This window comes from Marmota monax, unplaced genomic scaffold, assembly GCF_021218885.2.
Source record: "Marmota monax isolate L192 unplaced genomic scaffold, Marmota_monax_Labrador192_F-V1.1 WCK01_AAM20220418_F8-fsc00025, whole genome shotgun sequence".
NCBI classification, from domain to species: Eukaryota; Metazoa; Chordata; class Mammalia; order Rodentia; family Sciuridae; genus Marmota; species Marmota monax.
Window position 1 is genome coordinate 2,794,491 of NW_026691950.1, and position 26,798 is coordinate 2,821,288.

At 42.2% G+C, this 26,798-nt stretch overlaps 1 protein-coding gene across 17 annotated transcripts in view; it reads right to left on the minus strand.

Moving 5' to 3' along the window:
- The window catches only part of Apbb2 (amyloid beta precursor protein binding family B member 2), a 397,355-nt gene that overhangs the window by 185,813 nt on the left and 184,744 nt on the right, over positions 1-26,798 (minus strand). For 12 of the 17 annotated variants that reach the window (XM_058581877.1, XM_058581886.1, XM_058582107.1 and 9 more), the window contains one exon: positions 24,370-24,483. The exons of 3 other annotated variants lie outside the window; for them this stretch is intronic. In XM_058581877.1, coding sequence (XP_058437860.1) covers positions 24,370-24,415 — 46 coding nt within the window. In that variant the 5' untranslated portion in view covers positions 24,416-24,483. Of the gene's footprint in view, positions 1-5,324; positions 5,457-10,021; positions 10,132-24,369; positions 24,484-26,798 lie in introns of those variants that run through there. 2 more of the 17 variants (XM_058582022.1, XM_058582025.1) reach the window with 2 other exon arrangements.

A 26,798-nucleotide genomic window follows, 5' to 3' on the forward strand; every position in this document is an offset into this window, starting at 1 on the left:
CTTCAGACTCTGCTTTCCTACCTCCAAAAGTGAACTCTTGAGTTTATGGCAATTGCTTCTTTTTCCTTATGATTTTATTACCCAAGTATATAATGCTAGTCAGCATAGTTAAGAGTTGCCTATTTTGTAAAATTTGATAAGCCTCTTAGGATACATTCATTCTGCACCCCACTCTGTCCTTTCCTTGACAACTGATTCATTAAGGACTCGGAGCTGTCTGAGCTGTGAAGTTTCCACAGTATGGACTTTGCTGGTGCATGTTTAACGCATTCCTCTAATCTCTGAAATTCCCACCAAGGAGCAGCTGGATTCAGAGGCTTGCAGAGTCTGAGGTGCAGTTCCCTGGGTGGTCCAATGCTTCATCAGGAAGCAAGGACTTCTGGCTCTCATGTTGTTTCTCCTGTTAGTGGCCTGGGCCACTCCAGGCCTAGATCTGTTAAACGCACAGGGGCTGCATGATGGCACCATGCTAATTTGCTCACTCCATCTTCACTTACTGCGAGGGAACGTATCAGGAGATGCTTCCTCCATCTAGTTCTTGGTTATCCAGCAATATCCTTTGCCTAAGAAAACCAGGATAAATGCCTGATTCTTTCCTCATTATTTTTAAGATGATCAATCAAAAGGTAAGCGATACTTTTTTTCATACCATCATTACCTCGTGGATTGAAACATTTGCAATGCTTATTTTTTGGCCAGTATCAGTCCAATTAGGTTGGCTCCTGGACCATTTGACATGCCCTCAGAGTCTCTGAAGCTTTTAAGCTTTTACCTATTATGTGGCAATATGCCAGTCTTAGATCTCCCCACCTGTTTTTGTTGTCTGAAGTTCACTCTCTAGGAAATTCCTTAGGAAGAGCTCACAGGAACAGTATCTCCTCTCCTGACTTCTTGCACGTTTGTGTTCCTTATGCCTGAAGGTCAATTTTGCTAGATATGGGCTGGGGATGTGGCTCAAGCGGTAGCGCGCTTGCCTGGCATGCGTGCGGCCCGGGTTCGATCCTCAGCACCACATACAAACAAAGATGTTGTGCCTGCCGAAAACTTAAAAATAAATAAATATTTAAAAAAAAAAAATTTTGCTAGATATAAGAAATCTTGGCTCATGTTTTCTTTCCCTGGAGCACAAACATACATCCCTTTCCCTTCTGGCATAAAGACTTTCTGGCAAAAGGTCTGAGGGACAATTTAAGTCTCTGTCACTGAGTTTCTTTTTTGTGTAGATGCCCAAAGGACTTCTTTCTTTTTTAATCCAACAGTTTTACTAGAATATCTTTGGAGGAGTTGTTCTAAATTGATATTCTAAAATATATGATTTGCTTTTTCAAAATGTAGTCTTCGAACTTTTTTTTTTTCCAGAAAAGTTTTCTTGAAATGGAGTATGTGTACCACCCCCTCCTGGTTTTCTCCTCCTGTTACCTGTATGCTAGATCTGCATGCATTGCCTAGCCTTCAGTATTTCTTACCTTTCCCCAATTTTTATTTATTTAACCTTATTTTTAAAATATTTTTAGTGGTAGATGGATACAAGACTTTCGTTTTATTTATTTATTTTTATCTGGTGCTGAGGATCAAACCCAGTGTCTCACATGTGTTAGGCAAGTGCTCTACCACTGAGCCACAACTCCAGCCCCCCAATTTTTATATTTTTTCATAGTATTAGGGACTGAACCCAGGGTGACCTGCCACTGAACCACATCCTCAGTCTTTTTAATTTTTTATGTTGGGACAGGGCCTTGCTAAATTGTTGAGGCTGGACTCAAACTTTTGATCCTCCTGCCTCAGCTCCTCAGTTGCTGGGATTACAGGCATATGTCACTGTGCCCTGCCCCAAATTCTATTTCTTTCTTCTTCATTTCCTTGTGATTTTAAACTTTTCCTTCCTTTTTACAACCTTTGTTTCTGTTATGGCAATATTTGTGGTATGTAACTGATTTTGTGTTCCTCCTAAATTTGAGTTTAATTTTTTCTAATTCTCTCTTAAATTCTGTCAACTTGTCTGAGTTTTCCATATTCAGATTTATGCTGCTCTTTCATCTCTTGCATAATTATATAGTTACCTTTTCCTTCTTTTGAAATAGAATATTCCAATTTTAATCTTTATTTTTGTGGCTGCGCGTGTCTTTTTTGGCATGTTTTCCTTATCTATAGGGATACTGTTCTTTTTCTTACTCTGGATTTTTTTTTAAAAGTAAGTTTGTCTGTAATTTAACTTTGTTAGTATTGTTTATTTTCATGTATGCAATCTGCATAACCTGTTTGATGTCTTTCTCTCCATGCGAGCAAAGACTATGTGTCTGTTTTGTACATCGGTATATTGCTGGTGCCTGGCACGTGGCAGATAGTCAATAAATAGTTGCTAAAATAATGAACAGAAAAGTGTACTAAAATGTTACTAGTGGTAGTCTCTGGATGATAGGATTTAGAAAAATACCTTCTAATCTTCTGTGTTGCTGATTTGCCTAAATTTTTTAAACTTTTTTTTTTTGTAGTTGTACATAACAACTGTTTATTTTTATGTGGTACTGAGGCAAGTGCTCTACCGCTGAGCCATAACCCCAGCCCCACCTAATTTTTTTTTTTTATAATGATATAAGAACGTTTTCATATTCAGAGCAAAACTACTCTTTTCAACTTTGAAAAAATTAAGTTCCTACATGAAGCTAGATACACATATACCATGTAGCTTTAAAAAACAACCCTCTCTCCCCTCCATCCATCACGTGTGTTTTCTGCAATGAGGTAAAGGGAGGTGATAAAGCTGAGTTCTCTATGGAACACTAGGTCCAGAGTTTGGGGAAAAGAAGACAGCAACCACCCATCTGCTTTCCGTGCTACATTTGCCAGATTTTACTCTATAGCTCAGAAAACATGCTAATAGAACTTCTTGTGGTGCGAGGAAGGGATTAAAAAGGCAAAGAACCTTGTAGTGACAGTTTGGCACGATCTGGAAAGTGGCTCACAGAGCCTGTGACAATTCATGAAACAAAGAAAACATCTCTTCATAAAATCTACACTCCAAGACATCCCAAATATACCACTGAGAAACGTCGGTGGCAGTGACTCAAAAGTGCCCAACAGAAGGATCCCAAACAAGAACAAGATGAAGCCTTAATTGGCTTAACTGGGCTTTCCTATAGCCATTAGAGAAAACACAAGACATGAACTGTCTCAGAAAGCAGATGGTCTTCTCCAGCTCCCTTTCTCTCTCTCTCTCTCTCTCTTTTCAACGAGATAATTAAAGGAAACTGAAGAGAAAAAATCTTACTAAATTGGCCAAGGAAAATTATTTCCTCTGAAGTAGAAGGCATGAGCTTTTGAAGAAAGGATTTCAAGTTTTCCCTTGGGGCTGGCAGGTCACTCAGGAAGGCCAACAGCAGAGAGAGAAACCATTCCAAGGCTATGGCCCCCAGAGCCTGCAGCACCCTGGAGGCCCTGTGAACACAGGGGGATGGAAGCTGAGGTGCCTCGGCCTGCTGCAGGAGTACTGGCCTGGGGAGTCAGGGCACGGGGGAGGTGAGGTCTTTTTTGAGGAGCTGGAGACAGAGCCCTGGACCACTGGCATGCTGAAGTCTGTACTCCACCACAGAGTTGCACCCCAGCCCTGAGAGTTAGTTGCCTTCTTGATTTGAGATTTGGGGGGAACTGTCTTCTCTTTTGTCACCTGTTAATTTTTCTTAGAAAACCCCATTATTTGCTCCCCTATTCTGTCTTGGTAGCAAGAAAAAAATAAGATAATAAGAAAAACTCAATACAACATAGACCACAAGTGCAAAACCATTGGTCAAAGAAGTAATTTTGTTTAAATGGCTCTACTGCTAGCTATAAAAGTCTCCCTGGGCAGAAATGCTATGAATTAAAAATTAGGGGAAGGGAACGAGGGTCTGGGTGTTTGAGACCCAACAAAGAAGAAATAATATCCATTTCTCCTCCAAGCTCTGAGGCACTTTTTGCAGAAAGGAGAGGCAGATAAAAGTATACGCAAAGGCAACTCAGACACCCCATGCCAGATTCTTGACTGAGACAGTGACACGAGCCAGATGGCTGCTATGGTCCTGGCTAAAATTCATCCGGAGAGGGCAGGACCCCAAATGTCGCCACTTTGGCCTTGCATACTTGGCCTGAATTTCTAACCAAAGCCTAATGGTATCAGGACGGGGGAATATTCAGAAACTAACATTATTGAGGGCTTCCTCTGGGCTAAACAGACAGTGTCCGCAAGGTCTCTTCCACTTTCCACATAAATCTTGTGGGGATGGAGGAGGCACCATATTTTCCTTGTGTCACACAGGACACTGAGCAAGGTAAAGGAACTTGCATGATGTCAGGCAGAAAACAGCAGCAGGGCCAGCTCCAATCCCAGCCCAAAGGCTCCGGGATTCTTAGTTTAATGTTCCTACTGCCTTTTCCAGGAAGCGGAAAGGCAGAGGGAGCTGGAGAACTGGAGACTCCAAAGACCCCACAGGCAATCTATCTGCCACCTCCTGGTTCTGGGACAAATTGAGTCTTATGACCAGGGAATTAGGAAATGACTAGGGGTCTTTGTCCTCAGCCAGGTCACAGCCACACAGAACTGTGCTTCTCCTGCCTCCTGGTCATCCCACGTTTTTGAAATCCTTTAGAATTTTCCTGATGTTTCCAACACCAATTCCCCAATCCCTCTCCATGAAAACTAAACCCTTTCTAAGCTTCAAAAATGACAATGAAACCACCTTTGAACACACTAAACTTAAAAGTCAACCCCTACTCCACTTATTGTAGCTTAGAAGATATCTGGCAGTTTTCTTAATGATAATAATTTCCCATTCATACATCACATTGACTATTTAGTAGGCACTGTGTTAAGACTTTCTACATATTAATCATTTTGATCCTCAAAACCACCTTGTGATAAGGGAACTATAATTATCCTATTTTAGAGATAAGGTAACAGCAGTAAGGCATTAAATAATATCTGAGGCCATGTACCTGGCAGTGGTGAAGCTATTCTGTTTTCAACTTCTCTGAACTTTGGCTCTCATCTCACAACAGTGATTTACCTCACAAGGTCAGTATGCAGAAATGAAATAAACATACATAAAGCAATTAAACACTAAGATTTCCCCTTCCTCCTAGTATTTCTGGGCTTATTCCAAGGTGTGATCCAAAAATGTTTAATTAGAGAATGAGATAAGAGGAGTGCTTAGTATTCTTTCAGAATACTAAGATACACAGTCTTGCCTGTCTGCCATAACACCCTTTTTGAAGTAAACATCACCACTTCTTTTGCAAATGAGAGACCTCTGTGCATGGGTTTCCCGACGTAAGTGAAGGAGGATTCGAACCTGTGATATTGCTTTCCCTGTGGATTCTCAGGGGTTTGAGGACAGGCTTCTGGATCCCTTCATCTTCCCCATGCAGTAATGTGCAGACCAGGGCACAGCGGTGTGAACTCCACTCCTCACCACAGACCTTTCCTGAGAAACCAGGATGGAAAACTACGATTGACGTCAAAATAGATACAGCCACATTTACCAGCCCTGCATAATTAGTGACTCTTCTGGTATGAGAAAAGAGAGGGGAGAGAAGAGAAAGGAAGAAAGAGAGCCAGGGAGAGGGAGGAGGAATGAAAGAAGAGATGGAGGGAAGAAGGAAGGTGTGGGGAGACGGAAGAAAATGCCCCCTACGTGGTAACAAAACTTCAGCCCAGATGCAAACTCTGCATCCTGCCATCTCCTTCAGGATGTTTCCTTCAGGATGTTGCTCACCAAGAGCCACCTGGGGCTTCCTCTCGGCCTTCAGCTGGGGCTATGTTCGCAGACCCAAGGAAAGACACGCCTGGCCAGGGCCACAGGTCTCAGGAAGGGATGAGGGAAGACACACTCTCAGCCTTGACTGAGGGGGCTGAGGCCCCAGAGGAATAGGGCGTCCCCTCAGCACAGGATGCTGGGATGCGCTATTGAAGGCCTTCCTCTGCCTCCATCGGCTTTCCTCATCAAAGCCTGAGCTGAAGTCAAGAATGGCAACCAAGGAGGCTGAAACAATGGCGGTCCCCAAACCACAAACCCAACCTCCTTCTGCTCTCACTCCCACTGATCCTGCAGCCAGGAAGAGGACAAGCTGCCTTAGCACCATGGGTACCGCAGTCACAGCTCTAAAGGCAGCAGCAGGCTCAGAAAACGGAGCCTGTCTGTCACTCACACAGACCTCTTAGGACACACCCACGGGCATCTGTTTTTCTAGACAGTCTTCCCCAGATTCCAAGGTTAAAGGACACTATACTAATCCATCACTGAGTGAGTAATTGGGGTTCTGTGAATGTAAGTCCTCACTTCCCACCAAACCTCCTTCTTCAATACCTTAAGTCAGCTAGGGGGACAGTTAAGCAATACCCCAGACATCTCTGATCCAGTCCCTCCAGAGTCCCACAACCAATGCACACCAACGGAGGGCCTGGAGCCATCAATCTACCCTCCAAAGCCACTAACTCTGAATACTTCTCCCTTCATTCCCACTGCTATCTAGATCTAGAGCAGTTTTGTTAACTCCTAGGAGACCCACGATGCATCCTCTGACCACCAGCCTGCCCCGGCCCTGCTCCCCCTGCACACTCCTGCAGACTCTCCTTCCTAGAGGACCCACCACCTGGAGTGTACCCTAGACCACTCAAATCCAGCCCTAGGCTCCTGGGCTTGAAGTCCCTGTCCACCACCTCCTATGAGCAACCCCTGGGGTGAGTCAGAAAAGTGTGCTGTGGGGATTAGATAAGTGAGCGGGGGGGGTAAAGCACTCAGAATAGCTGCAGTCAACTCCAAATGCTCTTTAAGTCCCCAATGTCATCCCTTAAGAGCTCCCGACCTCACCAGTGCTGGCCTGTAATCCCTGAGGCTCAGGAGGCTGAAGCAGGAAGATAGCGAGTTCAAAGCCAGCTGCAGCAACTTAGCAAGGTGCTAAGCAACTCAGTGAGACCCTATCTCTAAATAGAGTATTAAAAAAAGGGCTGGGGATGTGGCTCAGTGGTTGAGTGCCCCTGGGTTCAATCCCAGGCTCCCAACTACATAGGAAAGGAGGAGAGAGCGGGGAAGGAAAAGAAGATCCTACTGCACTGCTGGGCTCCTACACCTTCTTTGTCTTGAACCAAACTTGCCAAACTGGCACCAAGTTCCCCTAATATGCAGGGATATAGCTGTTCCTCTACCACCAATGCCAAAGGGGCCCCAGACCAGGCTCCTCACTCTGCAGAATCCCCTCCGGCGTGTGCTCCCTCGCCCTGCCTGGGAAGGCTGCCTCCTGACAGTGCCTCACCAGCTCTGGGGATGCTCTCAACAGCGGGTAGCACACTGGGCACCCACATCGTGAATTCCAGCATATAGCACTGAGGCTGCTATTGCGCCCAGCATTCCTGTGGTCCTGTCCATAGCTGTCCAAGGGCTGCTTTCTGGTCTGCCTTAAAGAGGCAGGTAGAACAAATGGTTTCGAAAGCCTCTTGTGAGGGTCCTTAGGGTACACAGTGCTTCTCATTTCTTTGGAACAGTTTTATTAAAGAGAAAGAGAGTCCAGAGTGTAACCACACATACTTTAATTTTTTAAATGAATGAAATTATTCTAGGGCTCAAGTTCTGAGGCTACAAATAAAAGTAGAATTTTACAAGATGATGTCCAACAACTGAAACTCCTATGGACCACAGTCCTTTCTTCCTAATGGACTAAAAGACAATTTTCATTTCTTACCTTATATTAGCTCCATGATGCGTGTCACAGAGCCACGTGTACCTCCCACATGGAAAACAACCCACAACGTGTTCTATCCAAGGTCCAAGTCCGCAAAAAAAACTGAATTCACATTATTTCCTCCTCCTTCTCAATTCGGCCATTGAAAATGACAGGGTAATTCTTTTTCCACAAGTGTACAGAACTAGTTTCCAAATTTCTTAAAGTTACCGGCTTGGAACTTGGCCACAAGAAGTTTGAAAAGAGGCAGAAAATTTAATAATACCATTACCCTGAAATCAATAAAGCCTGCTGGACCTTCACATTTTCAAGACATCAGACTATTTACGCTATTACCCCTAGTGCTACTGTCGCTTCCTATGAAGCCATAAATATACACAATGTAGTTCACCAGAAAACTGACTTAAGACCACCATAAAAAAGGCCTATAAGGAAGATCCGCCCATGAAGTACTCATGGTACTTGCGGAGGCAAGTTCAGATGGACAAGTTCATTTATTTTGGAAAATTACATTTCTGAGTCCACAACTCATCGCTTCAACTGTGAACAACTTCTAATAGAGTGAGAACTTTCTTTTGAGGGACTGTTCTCACACAGGTCCTACTAAACACTAAGGACACTTATGAGGCTATCCGGCACAGAAGAAAAAGCTCATAACATCTGTATTTTCATATCTGCTTCATTTAGCATTGTGTTTAGTTTTAAATATCAGAAAGCCTCCACAAGAGGAGATTCAACAAAGAAGGAGTAGGAAAGTTCCGGGCTGCTGGTGGCTAAACAGCAGCGATGTTGGAGCAGCATCTCTGCCCTTGGACTCTCCTTCACATTTGTTACCTCACAGTGACATGATGGCTGCTGTATGTTCAGCCATCCTATTAGCACTCAAGGCAGAAAGAAAGGAAAAGCAATGAAGGCACTGATAGGCTCATTTTTCAAGTTTTATAAAAACAATAAATGCTTTCCCAAAAACCCCAATTACCACCCCAGTGGACTACTTCTCAGGACTCCCTAGCCAAAACCAGGTCACATGGCCACATTCTTATAAGGGAATGCTGTGAAATCAGGGTTCAGGATTGGAATATTGGTTTAGACCATTACTACCTACTGTCTGGGGCTGAGTACCATGCCACTCTGAATTAAATCAAGGTTCTGTAAACAAAAATGGTACAAATTATGAGTACTGAGTGGGCAATTAAATGTGTCTCCACTTTGAATCTTCATCTTGGGAAGAAGAAAATCATCCAATTATAGTATTTCCAAAGTGTTCTTTGCTCCTCATATTAAAATACCTACTCTACGTGTAAAGTAATGTTTTATGAATTTCAATGCTTATAATAACAAGAATAGTTTAATCTTTAAGCTCATATGCTCTGGTTTTTACATATTTGTGTACACACACACACACACACACACACACACCTTATAAACTGGCCATCAAATGGCTAAAAAAAAAGTTGGACATGGTGATGCAAACCTGTAATCCCAGGCTTCAGGAGGCTGAGACAGGAGGAGCTCAAGTTCAGGGATAGCCCTGGCAAGTTAGCAAGACACTGTCTGAAAATAAAATGGAAAGGGCTGGGGATGTAGCTCAGCAGAGCATCCCTGGGTTCAATTCCCAGTGCCAACATAAGAAAATAAAAAAGAAAGAATGAAAAAATAAACATTGTGAGGTAATGTGTGACTCTTCCAGTCCTTGAGAGATGCCAGCACTGTGTTAGTACAGCAGGTGCAGTATCCATCAACCTATCTATTAATTGGCTCTGATCACCGTCTCTAGTCTCATCTCCACCTTTTCCTCAAACAGAAAAACAGGAGGCCTCTTTAAGCTGCTCCTTGCAATGGAAGAAACAGGGATCTCAAAAAGAGAAAGCTTCTAGGCTCCTGATGTTCAAAAGCAGACAGGAAATCCTGTTTATTCCAATCAAGCTCCAGTTGCAAGAACAGGATGGTAGCTAGGTATTTATTTCCAGCGGTGGCCAAGTCATGCTGGGTTTATTGATATCAAGTTCCAAATAAGCAACATGTAACTGAAGCTCTCTGGGGAATTTTCTTGTACCCTGAGGGACAGAGCTCAACCTCTCCCACAATCAGATGCTCCTAAGAACGAACTTGGAGAAGAAAACAAATGGAACCCCATGGATTTAAGTATTTGCCATGAAATAAAAAAGGAGGAACTAAAAAGTCTATAGAGATTCCTTTAAAAAGCATTCTCTATTGAATATTCAGTGATGCATGCTTGTAACTTTCTATTTCTTAGGATATGTTCATGAGGGAAGGCTCCAGAAACGGCAGAGGCTAACAATAAACTGACCTTTCTCATGACCGAAATAAACCAGGTCATTCCTTTTAAAATTCTGTCCATCTCATTTTGGAAGAGATTTTTGTGGCTCTCATTCAGGTCATCAGAGTTTGCTTCCGCTGAGAACCATCTCAGGTTTGCATCCAGGAAACCTGGAAAAATAAGTCTATTTGCTTTGGTTTCAAAACTATCCCCAAAAGTTGAACACTTTTCTTTCTCTTCAGGAGGCTGTGCTCCCAGGTCTGACTGGGATATTTCCTCTCTGCTCCCCTGATGGCAGGAGGTATTAGGGCCACTTTTCTGAGAGCAACGTGCTCTTCTGTGTTGAAGCCTGTCCTCAGATCCAGAAGGGACCAATTCTAGTTGATCCCCATCACCCAAATGAGAAAAAGACTGTTCAAGAACCCTCTGATGTTTAGTGATCCCTAAAACACCAGGTCTGCAGGTACTGAGCACACCATGAGCAGGTTCCCTTAGACTAAGAAAACTACCTACAGCTGGTTGGAGTGGCACTTGCCTATAATCCAACTACCAGGAAGCTGCGGCAGGAGGATCACAAGTTCAAGACCAGCCTGAGCAATTTAGCATGATCCTATCTCAAAATCTTAAAAAATAAATTTAAAAAGGGATGGGGATGTGTCTTGGTTGTTAAGCATCCCTGGGTTCAGTCCCCGACACCAAAAAATAAAAATAGACACACAGAGAAAGTTTGAGGAAAAATAAAAAGCAAAAGCAAAAGCAAAGTTACTAAGAAGGGATTTTAATGTGAACTGTTGAAATTAATTTCTCTCTTCTGGGAAAGATAAACATTTAGAAATAACATTTCTTTCCTAGTGTTAATATTAGAATATAACCGTACTTGCTAGACATATAAACATAAACTACCATATTAATGAGTTCCTAAAAATAAGGGCAGTAGACACGACTCTGATAGCTTGGATTTTGCATCAAAAAGCAATCTAGAATCTAACATGATTCTGACGTGGACAGAAGGTGGGTTCTGGAACAAGGTGGCCATGTGCCTCGCTACACTGAGGAAGGGTGGTTACTCAGGCACACCACATCTCAGTAGAGGGATTTGCAAAATACCCATTCACTGAATTAATACTGACTTAACACTACGTTTAAAGTTCTGTAGGAATCAGGGATCGCAATCTGGTGCCTCAAAGGTCTTAAAATTCATTCTTCAGTCTGTGATGATAAAGTTTCCAGTCAATATGATGAACTGAGATGACAGAGAAGGACATGACTTGCTTCAAAGACATGGACAAACAATAAAAGATAAATAACAACTGTTTAAATAGAAAAATTCCAAATCACAAGAAATAAATTTTTTGGCTGGAACCAAAAATGGAACTAAAAGTCACGTGACAGATCACCAAGAGCTTTGAAGACTCAGAAGGCTACTGGATGACCAACAGAGCCAGGGCACGCAGGGGCTAGGATTCTGATGCCCACAGAGAGGAAAGGGGCATGCCCAGCCAATAAGAAATCAAAATCTCAAGACAACACCAGCCACCCCCGGGGCCTGTCTTGAAGGTATGGCACCCAGATACAAAACACCCAGGGAGCATCAGGTCCCCAGGCCAGAAGGTATTACCAACGCTGGTCCAGAAGCAACCATACTTCGTGGAACAGATGAGGCAAACGAGAAACTGCCTTGGGTTTGCAAAGTCCTACATACACAGAACTCCCAAGACCAACAACCTGCACTAACATGGCTCTCCCAGATTGACCACCAAATCAGAAGTCCACCTGCCATGATGACAGCCAATGGAAGTGGCAAGATCGAGCTGGAAATAGTACAGCAGCCCAAAGACCACTTCAAGGTCTATTTAAATAATTGGAAAAAGCAAAATTGGAATGGGATAAAAGGAAGGCAGGTGAATTTGGGGGAAAAAAAAGCTTCTAAAATTCTGAAAGTGAAGGAAGGCAGAAAGAAGGGAAAATAAAAACATTTCACAGAATGAAAAACTTAAGGAATACACAAGATCAATATACAAATATCAATTTATTTTCATGTACTTTTATGAACTTTCTGCAAAGGAAACAATTTAGAAAACAATTCCATAATTTACAATAGCACACAAAAAAATTAAAATAGGCATAAAGTTATTGAGAGAAGTGCAATGCCTATACACCATAAATTACAAAATATCATTAAAAGAAATTAGGCTACATAAATGGAAAGATGTATGTGTTTACAATTAGAAGAATTAATATCAGGAGGGTAATAGTTCCCCAAATGATCTAGAAATAAAACACAATCCCCATCACAATACATCTGGCTTCATTACAGAAACTCACAAGCTGATCCTACGAGGGAAAAGAATCTTTTCGACAAGACAGTGCTGGGACAACTGGATATATACATGCAAAATAGTGAAGTTGGACCATACCTCAGTTGATATACAAAAATTAACTCATATGAATCAAATGCCTAAATGTAAGGAACAAAAATATAAAATTCTGAGAACAAAATTTCTGTGGTAAAATCTTCAATACCTTGGATTATGCAATTTATTTTTAAAGATATAATATCAAAAGCAAAAGAAAACAAAGGGGAAAAAACAGAATTTAATACTTCTGGGTTTGGGAAGAGACAATAAAGAGAATAAAAGGAACCCACAGAATGGGAGAGAAATTTTGCAAACCATTTATCTGATATGAGTCTAGTATAGAGAATATATAAAGAATTCTGACAATCTTACAATAAAAGACAACCCAATTTCACAATGAACCAAGGATTTGAATAGTTATTTCTCCAGCAAAGATAAACGAACAGGGAGTTGAAAGGGGGCTCGACGTTGTGTCACTGGAGAAATGCAAACAAAACCCGCAACAAGAGACCACTTCACTCCTATTGGATGGTTGTAGCCAAAACCAGACAGTAAGACAGTTGGCAAGATGCAGGCGATTGATACATTGGTGGCAAGATTTTAAAGGAGTCAAAAATTACTTTGAAAAAAAAACACTTCAGGGGCTTGGATGTGGCTCAAGTGGTAGCGCGCTCGCCTGGCATGCGTGAGGCACTGGGTTTGATCCTCAGCACCACATACAAATAAAATAAAGATGTTGTGCCATTGTGTCCACCTAAAACTAAAAAAAAATAAACATTAAAAAAAAAAAAAAACACTTCAGCAGCTACTTAAAAAACAAAACATAAAATTACCTTGACCCAGCAATTACATTCCCAGGTGAAACCCAAGAGAAATGAAAACACCGATCTACACAAAAATTCATACAGGAATATTCACAGTGACATTATTCATCATGGCAAAAAGTAGAAACAACCCCAAATGCCCATAAACTGATGAATGGACACAGCAAAGGTGGTATTAGCTATAACATGGAAGGTGACTTGGCAGTAAAAAAGCATAAAGTACCAATAATATACAACGTGGATGAATCTTGAAAACATCATGTTCAGTGACAAATGGTCATTGATGATTCCAATGATGTGAGATGATGGGAACAGGCACATCCACAGGGACAAAACAGATTCCTCTTGCTTAGAGAGGAGAGGAACACGGAATGGGGGCCAAGCATAGGGACAAGATTTCTTTTTGGAGTAATGAAAATGAACTGGAACTGGAGAGTAGTGATAGTTACACAACTCTGTGGTCACTGACTTTCATACTTTAAAATGGGAAATTTTATAGAATGTGAATTATATCTCACAGGGAGGGGGCAGCCTCAATAATAAACTAGCAACAAACAGTGAATCTGTGAATTGGCAGTGTTTGGGCAGAGACTGGAATGACTCAGCTAGCAGAGTGTGTCCCCATAGAAAGTGGAGATCTGTCCACACAGCACTGTCATGGAGCTTCCTGACAATCTCCTTCTGCCATTCCTGGCCTCTGGGTCCTACCGGGTAACAAGGAGCTTTGCCTATGTCACCTATGGTAGAGTATCTGCCATAGCAATTCCGATAATTTGTGAGAAGACAAGATTTCTCTAGGTAAATACCATAGCGGGGAGAGTGGGAGGTTGGGATGTGTATGCATAAGCTCTCATAAAAGCAAAGTGTGGACAGAAAGGCAAAAGTTCATGTCGGGAAGAGAGAAGGAGGTCCAGCAGGCAGAAGAGCACTTCTCCCTCAGAGGATCTACGTCCTAATCCCTGATACCTGAGAACGCTCCCTGTGAATGGGGATAAATGGACTCTGCAGACTGACCAAGTTGAAGTCTTGAGAAGGGGAATTATTCTGGATTATCTGGGAGGACCCCTAGCATACCCACTATTATCTTTATAAGAGGGAAGCAGCGGGGCTTGGTGGCCCATGCCTGAAATCCCAGTGGCTCAGGATGCTGAGGTGGGAGGATCCTGAGTTCAAAGCCAGCCTCAGCAACTTAGCAAGGCCCTAAGCAACTCAGTAAGACCTTGTCTCTAAATAAAATATTAAAAAGGGCTGGGTCTAATTTTTTGAGTTCTTTGTATACTCTGGATATTAGGGCTCTATCTGAAGTGTGAGGAGTAAAGATTTGTTCCCAGGGTGTAGGCTCCCTATTTACCTCTCTTATTGTTTCTTTTGCTGAGAAAAAAACTTTTTAGTTTGAGTAAGTCCCATTTGTTGATTCTAGTTATTAACTTTTGTGCTATGGGTGTCCTATTGAGGAATTTGGAGCCCGACCCCACCGACTGTAGATCGTAGCCAACTTTTTCTTCTATCAGACGGCGTGTCTCTGATTTGATATCAAGCTCCTTGATCCATTTTGAATTCACTTTTGTGCATGGCGAGAGAAAGGGATTCAGTTTCATTTTGTTGCATATGGATTTCCAGTTTTCCCAGCACCATTTGTTGAAGATGCTATCCTTCCTCCATTGCATGCTTTTAGCCCCTTTATCAAATATAAGATAGTTGTAGTTTTGTGGATTGGTTTCTGTGTCCTCTATTCTGTACCATTGGTCCACCCGCCTGTTTTGGTACCAGTACCATGCTGTTTTTGTTACTATTGCTGTGTAGTATAGTTTGAAGTCTGGTATCGCTATACCGCCTGATTCACACTTCCTGCTTAGCATTGTTTTTGCTATTCTGGGTCTTTTATTTTTCCATATGAATTTCATGATTGCTTTCTCTATTTCTACAAGAAATGCCGTTGGGATTTTGATTGGCATTGCATTAAACCTATAGAGAACTTTTGGTAATATCGCCATTTTGATGATGTTAGTTCTGCCTATCCATGAACAGGGTATATTTTTCCATCTTCTAAGATCTTCTTCTATTTCTCTCTTTAGGGTTCTGTAGTTTTCACTGTATAAGTCTTTCACCTCTTTTGTTAGGTTGATTCCCAAGTATTTTATTTTTTTTGAAGATATTGTGAATGGAGTGGTTGTCCTCATTTCCATTTCAGAGGATTTGTCGCTGATATACAGGAATGCCTTTGATTTATGCGTGTTGATTTTATATCCTGCCACTTTGCTGAATTCATTTATTAGCTCTAATAGTTTCTTTGTAGACCCTTTTGGGTCTGCTAGGTATAGAATCATGTTGCCTGCAAATAGTGATCATTTAAGTTCTTCTTTTCCTATTTTTATGCCTTTATTTTCTTTCGTCTGTCTAATTGCTCTGGCCAGTGTTTCGAGAACTATGTTGAAGAGAAGTGGAGAGAGAGGGCATCCCTGTCTTGTTCCAGATTTTAGAGGGAATGCCTTCAGTTTTTCTCCATTCAGAACGATGCTAGCCTGAGGCTTAGCATAGATAGCTTTTACAATATTGAGGTATGTTCCTGTTATCCCTAGTTTTTCTAGAGTTTTGAACATAAAGGGATGCTGTACTTTGTCGAATGCTTTTTCCGCATCTATCGAGATGATCATATGGTTCTTATTTCTAAGTCTATTGATGTGGTGAATAACATTTATTGATTTCCATATATTGAACCAGCCTTGCATCCCAGGGATGAATCCTACTTGATCATGGTGCACGATTTTTTTGATATGTTTTTGTATCCGATTCGCCAGAATTTTATTGAGGATTTTTGCATCTAGGTTCATTAGAGATATTGGTCTGTAGTTTTCTTTCTTTGAATTGTCTTTATCTGGTTTAGGTATCAGGGTGATGTTGGCCTCGTAGAATGAATTTGGAAGTTCTCCCTCTTTTTCAAACAACCCAATCAACAAATGGGCCAAGGACCTGAACAGACACTTCTCAGAGGAAGACATACAGTCAATCAACAAGTACATGAAAAAATGCTCACCATCTCTAGAAGTCAGAGAAATGCAAATCAAAACCACCCTAAGATACCATCTCACTCCAGTAAGACTGGCAGCCATTATGAAGTCAAACAACAAGTGCTGGCGAGGATGTGGGGAAAAGGGTACACTTGTACATTGCTGGTGGGACTGCAAATTGGTGCAGCCAATTTGGAAAGCAGTATGGAGATTTCTTGGAAAGCTGGGAATGGAGCCACCATTTGACCCAGCTATTCCCCTTCTCGGTCTATTCCCTAAAGACCTAAAAAGAGCATGCTACAGGGACACTGCTACATCGATGTTCATAGCAGCACAGTTCACAATAGCAAGACTGTGGAACCAACCTAGATGCCCTTCAATAGACGAATGGATAAAAAAAAAGTGGCATTTATACACAATGGAGTATTACTCTGCATTAAAAAATGACAAAATCATAGAATTTGCAGGGAAATGGATGGCATTAGAGCAGATTATGCTAAGTGAAGCTAGCCAATCCCTAAAAAACAAATGCCAAATGTCTTCTTTGATATAAGGAGAATAACTAAGAACAGAGTAGGGACGAAGAACATGAGAAGAAGATTAACATTAAACAGGGATGAGAGGTGGGAGGGAAAGGGAGAGAGAAGGGAAATTGCATGGAAATGGAAGGAGACCCTCAGGGTTATACAAAAGTACATACAAGAGGAAGTGAGGGGAAAGGGAAAAATAATACAAGGGGGAGAAATGAATGACAGTAGAGGGGGTAGAGAGAGAAGAGGGGAGGGGAGGGGAGGGGGGATAGTAGAGGATAGGAAAGGCAGCAGAACACAACAGACACTAGTATGGCAATATGTAAATCAATGGATGTGTAACTGATGTGATTCTGCAATCTGTATATGGGGTAAAAATGGGAGTTCATAACCCACTTGAATCAAAGTGTGAAATATGATATGTCAAGAACTATGTAATGTTTTGAACAACCAACAATAAAAAATTAAAAATAAATAAATAAATAAATAAATAAAAAGGGCTGGGGATGTGGCTCAGTGTTTAAGGGCCCCTGGGTTCAATCCCTGGTACCAAAAAAAAGAAAAAAGAAAGAAAGAAAGAGAGAGAGAGAGAGAGAGAGAGAGAGAGAGAGAGAGAGAGAGAGAGAGGGAGATAGTCTTTAAAAATGGAAAAAGTAACCCCAAGGCAAGGAACACAGGCAGCCACTTGAAACTGACAAAGTCAAGGACACAGATCTCCTCCAGAAGGAACCAGCCCTTCTGACACCTTGGCCTTAATTCAGAAGGACAAACTTTTGGTCTCCAAAATGGTAAGAGAGTAAAATCTGTGTGAAGTCACTACATGTGCAGTATTTTATAACAATAGTCATAGGAAACTTAAAGAGGAGGTAAGTAGAAAAGAAGAATTTTGCAATTCAGTCTTAACAGAAATAAATGAAACTGACAGCAAAACATACCAGGGCACTGGGACTACGTCACAGTGGATAGAAAAGGACACTAAGGAGATGATGAAATCCCATGGTACATACCATAGGGGCTGTCACATTAATAAAAAGTTAATCTGAACATAACTAAACCTACAGAACCAAGAGTGGTGGCAACAGGAGGCAGGAAACGTGTCATGTACAAGGCATTTCCCTGCTTTTCAATGCTGAGTTAAGTAGTCAAGCAAGTACTTATTTGTTCATTCATTCAATATTTGTTTATTGAGCATTTATTATGGGATTACTCAGAACATTTGCTATCAGAAGCATTTACACAATTAGACCAGGAAATGAGCGCTACACACCTGCTTAGCTAATAACTACCTAAACCAAAACATTATTGTGTAAAAGCACTTTTTATTTTGTCACTGCTGTTATGCACTGTAGCAAATTCCCTATACCCACTTGGCTGTGATCATTCTTGTTTAAAAGCTCTTTGTCTTGGCCTATTTGCAGATACTTTAGGCTTTTAAAATCCCAAGGTTAAATACTACTTCACTATCCATTAATTTCCTGAGTTTTATATCTTGAATACATTTGCTGCCCTTGGCTGCTTCTCCCTAGAGCCAAACTTCATTTGCAGTTCTCGTTTTCGAAAGCAAAGAGAATAGAATTCTTGAACTAGAGGTTTCTTATTTTTTTTTTTTTGTTTGTTTGTTTTTTGCTTTCTTTTGTTTTAAATTTTTTTTTTTTTTTTAATTTTTTATTGTGGGTTGTTCAAAACATTACAAATTTCTTGACATATCATATTCCACACTTTGATTCTAGTGGGTTATGAACTCCCACCTTCACCCCTAGAGGTTTCTTAACTATCAGTCAGTCTGGCTCCTCTGTTTACAGGCGTCAGAAGGGAGACTTGGGTTTAATGACTTGTCCACAACCCTGAACACAGAAATAAAAGGGCCAGGGCAAGACCCCAGACCTCCCATGTCCCACAACCACAGGCCACTGCTCCTGAACCCAGAGTTCTAAGCCCGGGGGCTCTGTCTCATATTTTAATTAACTTCCCTAAGCTGCTGCCACAGGGAAAGTCTGACCACTTGTCCCTTCAAAGAATCAGACTTTTAGTTTGAAATCAATATAAATCAGACACAAAGAAAAGAAAGTCATACTCTCATAAAAGTCCTTGGGATGTTTTCCACGTCAGCCCACACATATTTAATACAGCTGATTCTGGGCCACCAAACCAGAGAAAGAGCCTCAATTGTAGGGGAAAGTAAGGAAATACAAATGGTGCAAACCCATCAAATTGGAAAGTGGTTTTTAATTTTTTTGTTTTGTTTTTGGAATGTAAAGAAATGGTGCTTCTCACAAAAGGAGTTCGTGCGGGAAGGAGAGCCCTCTCTCTCCTATATGCAGTCTGCTGTGCACAGCAAGGTCCTTCGAGAGCTAAGCAAACCCTTTAGCTTCATGATTTCACTTCTAAACTTTTTTTAAGGTAAAAAAGTTACATTCAATCTAGAAGGGCAGCAAAAGACTGGAGATCTAAATGTTAAATGACATGGATTTCTGTTAATATATCCATGCAAGGTAAAAAAGTATAAAACTATATACTGAAAAAAATATATATATCAGAAAGATCCATGATGAATCAAGTATCCAAAAAGCACGTTAAAAAATGATCATGACACTTAATGTAAATGCACAGATGCATGTAGACACACAAAAAGACTATTAAAGACACATGCAAAGCACTACAGATAGGTTTTTTATGTGCCTTTTGCTACTTACATTTTCCAAAATGAATGGACTTGCAGTGTTATTTTAAAATTTCATCGTTTTGAACCTTTCTCGACTCTCAAACCTACTCCTTATTCATGGAATTTTATTATTAAAACCACAGCCTCCCAGGGACTCCTGGGCAGATGACCCTACAAACCTTCCACTGCACTGGGCAAACTAGCGCAGATCCCCTCTCCTCCCAGGTCATATCCTAGTCATTCTGGGCCATGAGACTCACTTGGCTGTTCACAATCTTGGACTCCTGGTTTTAATTCAAAATCCAAATGTTTTCTTATATCCCGGCTGAGTGCAGAACACTAATCCTTGCCCAATGTCTCAGGTACTTCGTTTGATTGGTTTTTTGCACTAGGGATTGAACCCAGAGGTGCTTTACCACAAAGCTACATCCCCAGCCCTTTTTTTTTTTCATTCTGAGACTGGGTCTCACTAAGTTGCTTAGGGCCTCACTAAATTACTGAGGCTAGCCTCAAAGTTGTGATCTTCCTGCCTCAGTCTCCTGAGTTACTAGGTTATAGATGTGTGCCACTGAGACCAGCGCTTGGAGAGGGAAAGTTAGCTTTCTGTCCTAACCAGCAGTTTTTGACCAGAAGTTCCTCCTTCCTACAAGGGGTATCAATCTCCCTTTAGAACATCCCGGTAATCAGTGCACCACAGGCCACACCTGCTTGGAGTCACTTTAAAGGTATATGGACTAGTCAGCAAATAAATTTATGGAGCAGGGGTGTAGCTCAGGGGTAGAGTATGTGCTTTGTAGAGTGATGCCCTGGGTTTGATCTGGAGCACCACAAAAAAGGGTGGCGGGGGCTATGACCCTTTGTGGAGTAAACATTATGTTCATTATCCTACTGGTGTCAACAGAGAATGAATAACCTTATTAAGAGAGGACATTTGAAGCATAGAGTGGGACTCAACAAAGTGTTATAAGGAAGTCATTTCTTGGGATGTAGGATTGTGATAATGGATTCCCTTTTATTTAAATTTCTTATATGAAACGTATATTAAGTCATGTTTTAAAGTGTTATTACCAGGCCTGTATTTATTGTTATTCTTCCTGTGTGAAGTGTTCTCTTAGGGTCTTTAGCTTGGCTGCAGTTACTGGGTTTATTTGAATAAGAGAAGAAACACAAGACAGATGTTAGGATCCTTTCTGGCTGAATCTTTTGGGCCTTGAGACCCATATTACCAAAAGCAGCATTGTGGAGAACAGGTCGAGTGGGTGTCACCTAAGTAAGTCAATGCCAGGTCACTGGAGGAGCAGGGGGGTGACACACAGATGGGGTGGGAGCCAGGAAAACCTACGCTCAAACTGTAACAGGTTCCTTTATTGTTTCAAGCCTCAATTTCACCACTGGTGAAACAGGGATAATAAAAGGAACTCTTCCAAGTTAACCTACTTTGAAGCACAACATGGCCAGTAAACAGAGGAGGACCCAGGGTGCGGCGGAGGGTGGTGCCTCAAACAAGACCATCGCCTTTCAGCAGTGAGAGCAAGGAGGGAAGGCCAAGGAAGCAATCTTCTGTGCCTGTTGCTGTTTAAACGATGTGAATGGTAATTTCTTAAGAGTAAAATGAAAGGAAACACCCATTCTCTGAGTGGGAGGGAGGGAAAGGCAAAGAGAGCTGGGGGTGAGCAGCCCCTGGTGCTGTACGCGGTTGTGCCCTGATGAATCCCTGAGGTCTGGGCCCACACAGGCTCTTGGCGTGTGCTGGAAAGTGCTTTATGGGAACCTCCTAAGGGCAGGTATGCTCTAGTCCCAACCCTCAGCCCAAGGTGACTCCACAAATATTTGAGCATCTAGTGTAGATGAGATGCTGTCCTCACTCACAGAGGAGGGAAATAAGACTTCAGGGTCCAAGTTCAAAGTACACAGACATGTCAAGATATAATTTGAGACACAGCTTCAGGAGGGGATTAAGTCTCTTAAATGGAGCTACAGGAACCTGTACTTCCCAGCTGGCAGAACTGAAAGCTCCCTAGGAAGATGGGAAATTCTGCTGCACCCTAAACCAAGCACAGGACTTTAGCAGTTGAAAAAGGATGGCTCTGCATTCTAGAGAGGAAGCAGCCCAAAGCAAGGGTGTGTGTGGCAGAGCAGCCAACACAGGCTGGCATGGGACATCGACTGACTGGTAATAAAGCAAACAACAAAATAACAACTGTTACTCATGAGAAGGGGCATTAATAATAAAGGGAAGGGAAAAGAAAATGTGGAGGACTCAAACGGAGTGAGCCCCTGAACCAGTGGGGATGCCCAAATCAGTGGAGAGTGGTGTGATCAGAGATGTTCCTCATTGGATTAATTTGGCAACTCTGCAAAATCAAATGTGTATGCAGAAAGGCTGCAGGCCAGAGACTGGGAGGCTACTGCACCAGGCCAGACCTTGACGGCCAAGGTCAGAGCAGGAATAACTCAAGGGAAGGAATAGGTACAATCAAAAACAAGGATGGAATTTTATTAGCAATTCTTGGAATACTTTCAAAACTCCAGCCTTAACACTAGCCTAAATATCTGTACAAAGAGTCTGGAAAGGTCAGCTCCAGCTATTTACTTATTTTGGTGCTCACTGGATGCCATTTCACATTCCTCAAAAAACAGCACCTTGTCCCACAAGAAGACAGCACTGAAAGGCAATGGATCCCCAAACAAAAAGAAACTCAACGCTCAAATTTGATACTCTCAAAAACAACCCAGAGTGCAGCAGTGCGTACTGCCAGCCCTTCACTAACGGCTCTGACCACACTGATGGTAAAATTATAACTCTACAGATTTTTTTCCCCCCAAATACTTTCCCTTCTTCAGGGTACACTGTGACCTGTTCAGAAATGGGCCTGGCACTGAGGCCCTGAGTCACCCTAGCTTTCTTGTCTCATGTGAGAGCAGCTGAGGTTAAAGTCCTCTACAGCGACGAATGGCTGCAGGTTTCAAGGAGCAAATCTTATTGAACAGTCTGGAGAAATGAGGTCCAAAGGAGGGAGAGAAAGAATCCAAAACAACCCACACAAAAATAAATGATGGTGGCCATGGATCAGGCTAAGGATGAACAACACTGAAAGCAAGCAGGGCCGGGCCATCTTCTAGTTCTGGGGAATGACATTCCAGCAACTAGGACAGGTGCTCCCTGGGAGACACAGCCACGCCCCCCTTCCCAGGTAAAAGCAGGTTCAAGTGACCACCTCAGCAGAGGCCTCAGGCAGTGATCAGAGCCATCTCCAATCCAAGGACAGCCAGATGTGTCCTCACTGGACAAGTAAGGGTAAGAAAGGTCCAAATAAAGGTAAGACAGGACAATTTTCTCCTAGAGAGCTCTTGGTAAGAGTAAGCAGGTGGGAAAGAAGAGCTCCTTGCAACTCCTGGAAGGCACAGCTTACCTTAGAGCCCTCCAGGTAGCTCTGGAAAGATACCTGGCTAACAGGGGATGAGCAAAGTCCCCAAGATGTCCACATGTGTGAATTTCCAAGATAAAAAGTCAGCTCTTCTACTTTAAGAGCCCACATATTAGAATCCTAACCATTCTGAAATTAGAATTTCTTCAAAATATATTAGAATGAACCATGCAGATTTAGCATTTCTATAGGTCAAATACTAACAAGTCACATGAATCCATTGCAACATGCCTTCCAGCTTTCCTCTACAGCAGGGTAGGCAAAATTTTCCAAATGGGATCACAGACATTTTAGGCCTTAAAGGCCATAAGGGAAAAAACAGGGATTATGTCAGTGTAGCCATTTAAAATATAAAAATAAAATGAGTTCAGCTTCTACAAAAACAGGTACCGGCTGGATTTGGCCCATGGGCCATCGATCACCCACCACTAGTGTTCAGTTTGCAGGTGTGAACTTAATTCTGTAATGCTAAGAAAATGGCTGATTTTAGAGTAAAACAATAATGCCCTTGGAGAGATTTAAGCCTAGGGTTGAATTCACCGGCCTTCATGCTGGAAGCTGATCTGAATCCCGGCTCTGTTGTCATAAGCACTTGCCCTCCATCTGGTTCATTTTATAAGCAATTGTCTGGGTGAGCACTTGAGTGTGCTTCTGACTTTTCTATGAAGGGAAACCCTGAGCTGTATAAAGAAACAGGAAAGAAAGGTGAACATGAATAGATATAACCAGAGAAAGACAATGGGAGCAAAAGCCCTGTGGGGAATGGCCCTCATACACCTGGAGAAGCCAGAATTCCAGAAGCTGCAAAAGGAAGCAAGAAAAACAAAGGACTATCCACACAGTTAACCCCTAAGGAACAAAAAGAGTAAATGAGACAATGGCCCTTTATGTGAGTGAAGGAGACCTGAGATGGGAAGGAATTCCTTTTCCTAAATTGATTAAGGGTAGAGACAAACAGAAGAACCACAACCACCAGAAAGACTGCTGGAAGAACCAGTATCCTGAGGCACTGAAAAGTCATCACAGAGGGAACCGCCACAGTCCTCCTTTGGAGAATGTGGAGAAATAGCCAAGCTCTCTCTAGAGGATGCACCCAGAACAGAGGAAGACCTTCTCCTCTGGATCCACAAATTTCTTTTTTTCTTTTTTAATTTCGGAGGAATAAAAACAATTACTAGGATGTGTTTCTAATTTATAGCATTACTATCGTTCCAAACACTAACACGTGTTGTAAGGAAAAAAAGAAAAGACTTAAAAAAAAAAAAAAAACCTGTATGGGAATGGGCACATAGAAACAGAAAAGGGAGGGGCTGATCTTTTGATTTTACAGGATCGCTTGATCATGAAAATCCTCATTTAAATAACATTTCTCACCATCAAAAACCTACCCTAGAGCAATTCATTGTCCTGCATTTCTAAATATTCTCATTTAAATCTTATAAACTTTCACTGGCTCAGGCTCCTACCCAGCAATATTCTATAATGGAGAAGGGAGGGGGGGGGAGGGGAGGGGAGGGAAGGGGGAGGGAGAGGGCACATGCATAAATGAGCACACAAGCCCTTACGTACATGAGCTGCCTGGGTGACAGTGAGCCTCCAGGTACCATCTGCCCATAGTGACAGTCAGCACATTAGCAGGGACCTCAACTGCTCCAAGTACTCACAAAATATTGAGTTGGTTAGCTGTGGTAGGGAAGACAAAAAAAAAAAAAGAGAGAGAGAGAGAGAGAGAGAGAGAGAGAGAAACAAAACAGAGACTTAGGATAATGATCACATTTTTTTCATTAAAATGCTAATGATGACCACAAATTTCCAGATAGCCATGTTTATGAATTATTCATGGTCAATGTGAGATGAAGTCTCCTGTCATTACAGGCAGACATGGGGCTTGCTGGTGATGAGCATGTGCCCCCGGAATGTGACAGAATGGCAGGTCACCCCAGGTCCCTCGGCCAAGGTTGGTCCTTAGTGGCCCTCTCTAGAAGTCTGGGTAATCCCACCCACATTTCCCTGATACCTCTTCATCTCATTCTTCCTCATGTCAAGGGACAGCACTAGTGTGGCTCTTTATTGTGATACCTGCACTAATATTCTGTTAATCCTCTAAAAGCTTAAAAAGAAGGAAGGAGATTTTCTGCATTGGAGAGGTTACACAGCAAACTAATTAAAAAAAAAAAACTTATCATAGAACTATAACATAAATATGAAGCTGGGGTTGTGGCTCAGTGACAGAGCGCCTGCTTAGAATGTGTGAGGCACTGGGTTTGATCCTCAGAACCACATAAAAAAATTAATAGATAAAACAAAGGTGTTGTGTCCATGTATAAATAAAAAATTTTTTAAAAAAGTATAACATAAACATAAAAAATCACACACACAAGTGCCAATTCAATTAATTTTCATAAATTCTGCATAGCAGAGGCAACCCTTAATGGTCCCCTTCCAATGGTAATGCCTCTGCATAGATCACTTTGCCTATTTTCATAGACATCAAACTGATTTGCTGTCATTGCAAATTTTTAGTTTAAAAAAAAAAAAACACGCTGAATATGTCAAGCACTGTACTAAGCACCTGAGCTACAAAGAATAAAGCCTCCATCACTGTCTCTAAGGAAAGTGAAGACCAGTGGGGCCAAGGGACACACATAAACTGGGTCCCATGGGGCAGTTGAATGAATGGAATAATTTGTGTCAAGCCAGGGTACATAGCGCAGAAATGGAGAGGTCAGGTATTCTTCCAGGAAAATGGGATACCTGTGCATCCCAAGGCTGGGAGAAAAGACAATGGAAAAGGCAGAGGTTAGAAACTACATGGAGTAGGTGAAGCCGCAGCGTGAGGCCAGGAGGAAGCCCGGAGTCAGAGGGCAGCCTTGTTCATCTATTGGGAGGGGGCAGGGGCTGACTTTATCCTGGTTCCAGACAACCACGGATGGGTTAGTCTGTTTCAGAAGCAGTGCTTGCTCTGGATGGATCTGCAGGGGCCAGAGGAGAGCAGGTGTGCGGTGGGGCCCCTTTGGTTGTTACAATCATCAGAGAGCAGGGTGGAGACCGGGGCAGTAGAAGGAGGCGGGGAATGGGAAAGAAGAATTAGTACTTGGAAACACCCAGAAGCTAAAAGCAGAACAACATGGTGGACTCTACATGGATGGATGGTAGTGACAACTGAAGGAATAAGGAAGACAAAAGTTTAGTTTGAGGCATTAGATATTAGAGTGTAGAAGAGTCAGGCAGAGTGTACCCTGATATTTTTTTGGGGGGAGGGGTTTGGTTCTAAAAATAAAGTTAGTTTCTTTTGACAAGTGGCTCCTGATTGTGCCCAGCCAGACTGCGGCAGTGGTGGTTGTTGTTGTAGATGGACACAATACCTTTATTCTTTTTATTGTTATGTGGTGCTGAAGGTGAAACCCAGTGCCTCACACATTCTAGGAAAGGGCTGTACCACTGAGACACAATCCCATCCCATATCCAGATATTCTTGGGTGAGAAGGTAGGGAAGAAATCTGAGCAAAACATAAAGGCACATAAGGGGTTCTCACCCAGAGAGCAGCACAGACCCCATCAGCAGGGGGTGTCCCTGGAGGAACACAGCTGGGTGAGAAGGTTATAGGATTGGCATAAGCGGAGCCTTAGAGAACACAACAACAGAACAGGCAGCAGGAAAAGATCTTTTGAAGAAAACCAAGAATGGCAGAGAGGTACCATGGGGGACAAAGAGGTGAGAAAGATAAAAAATGAAAAATGTAGCACTGGATTTGACATTTAAGAAATCACCGGCAGGTAGGTCACCTTGATGGAGGACCATTTCAGTGAAGTGGTGGAGGAGGCAGAAAGATCAGATTGACAGAGCAGGGTAAGGAGATGGATGGCTCCCAAGAGCTTAAGTGCTCAGAGAAGGACATTCTCTTGGACTGAGGGACTCGGGAGGGCAAGGCAGAGGGGAGTACCAGAGGGAGGAGGGAAGGATTAATCAGATCTCAAGAGGCAGAGAGAAAGGTCCG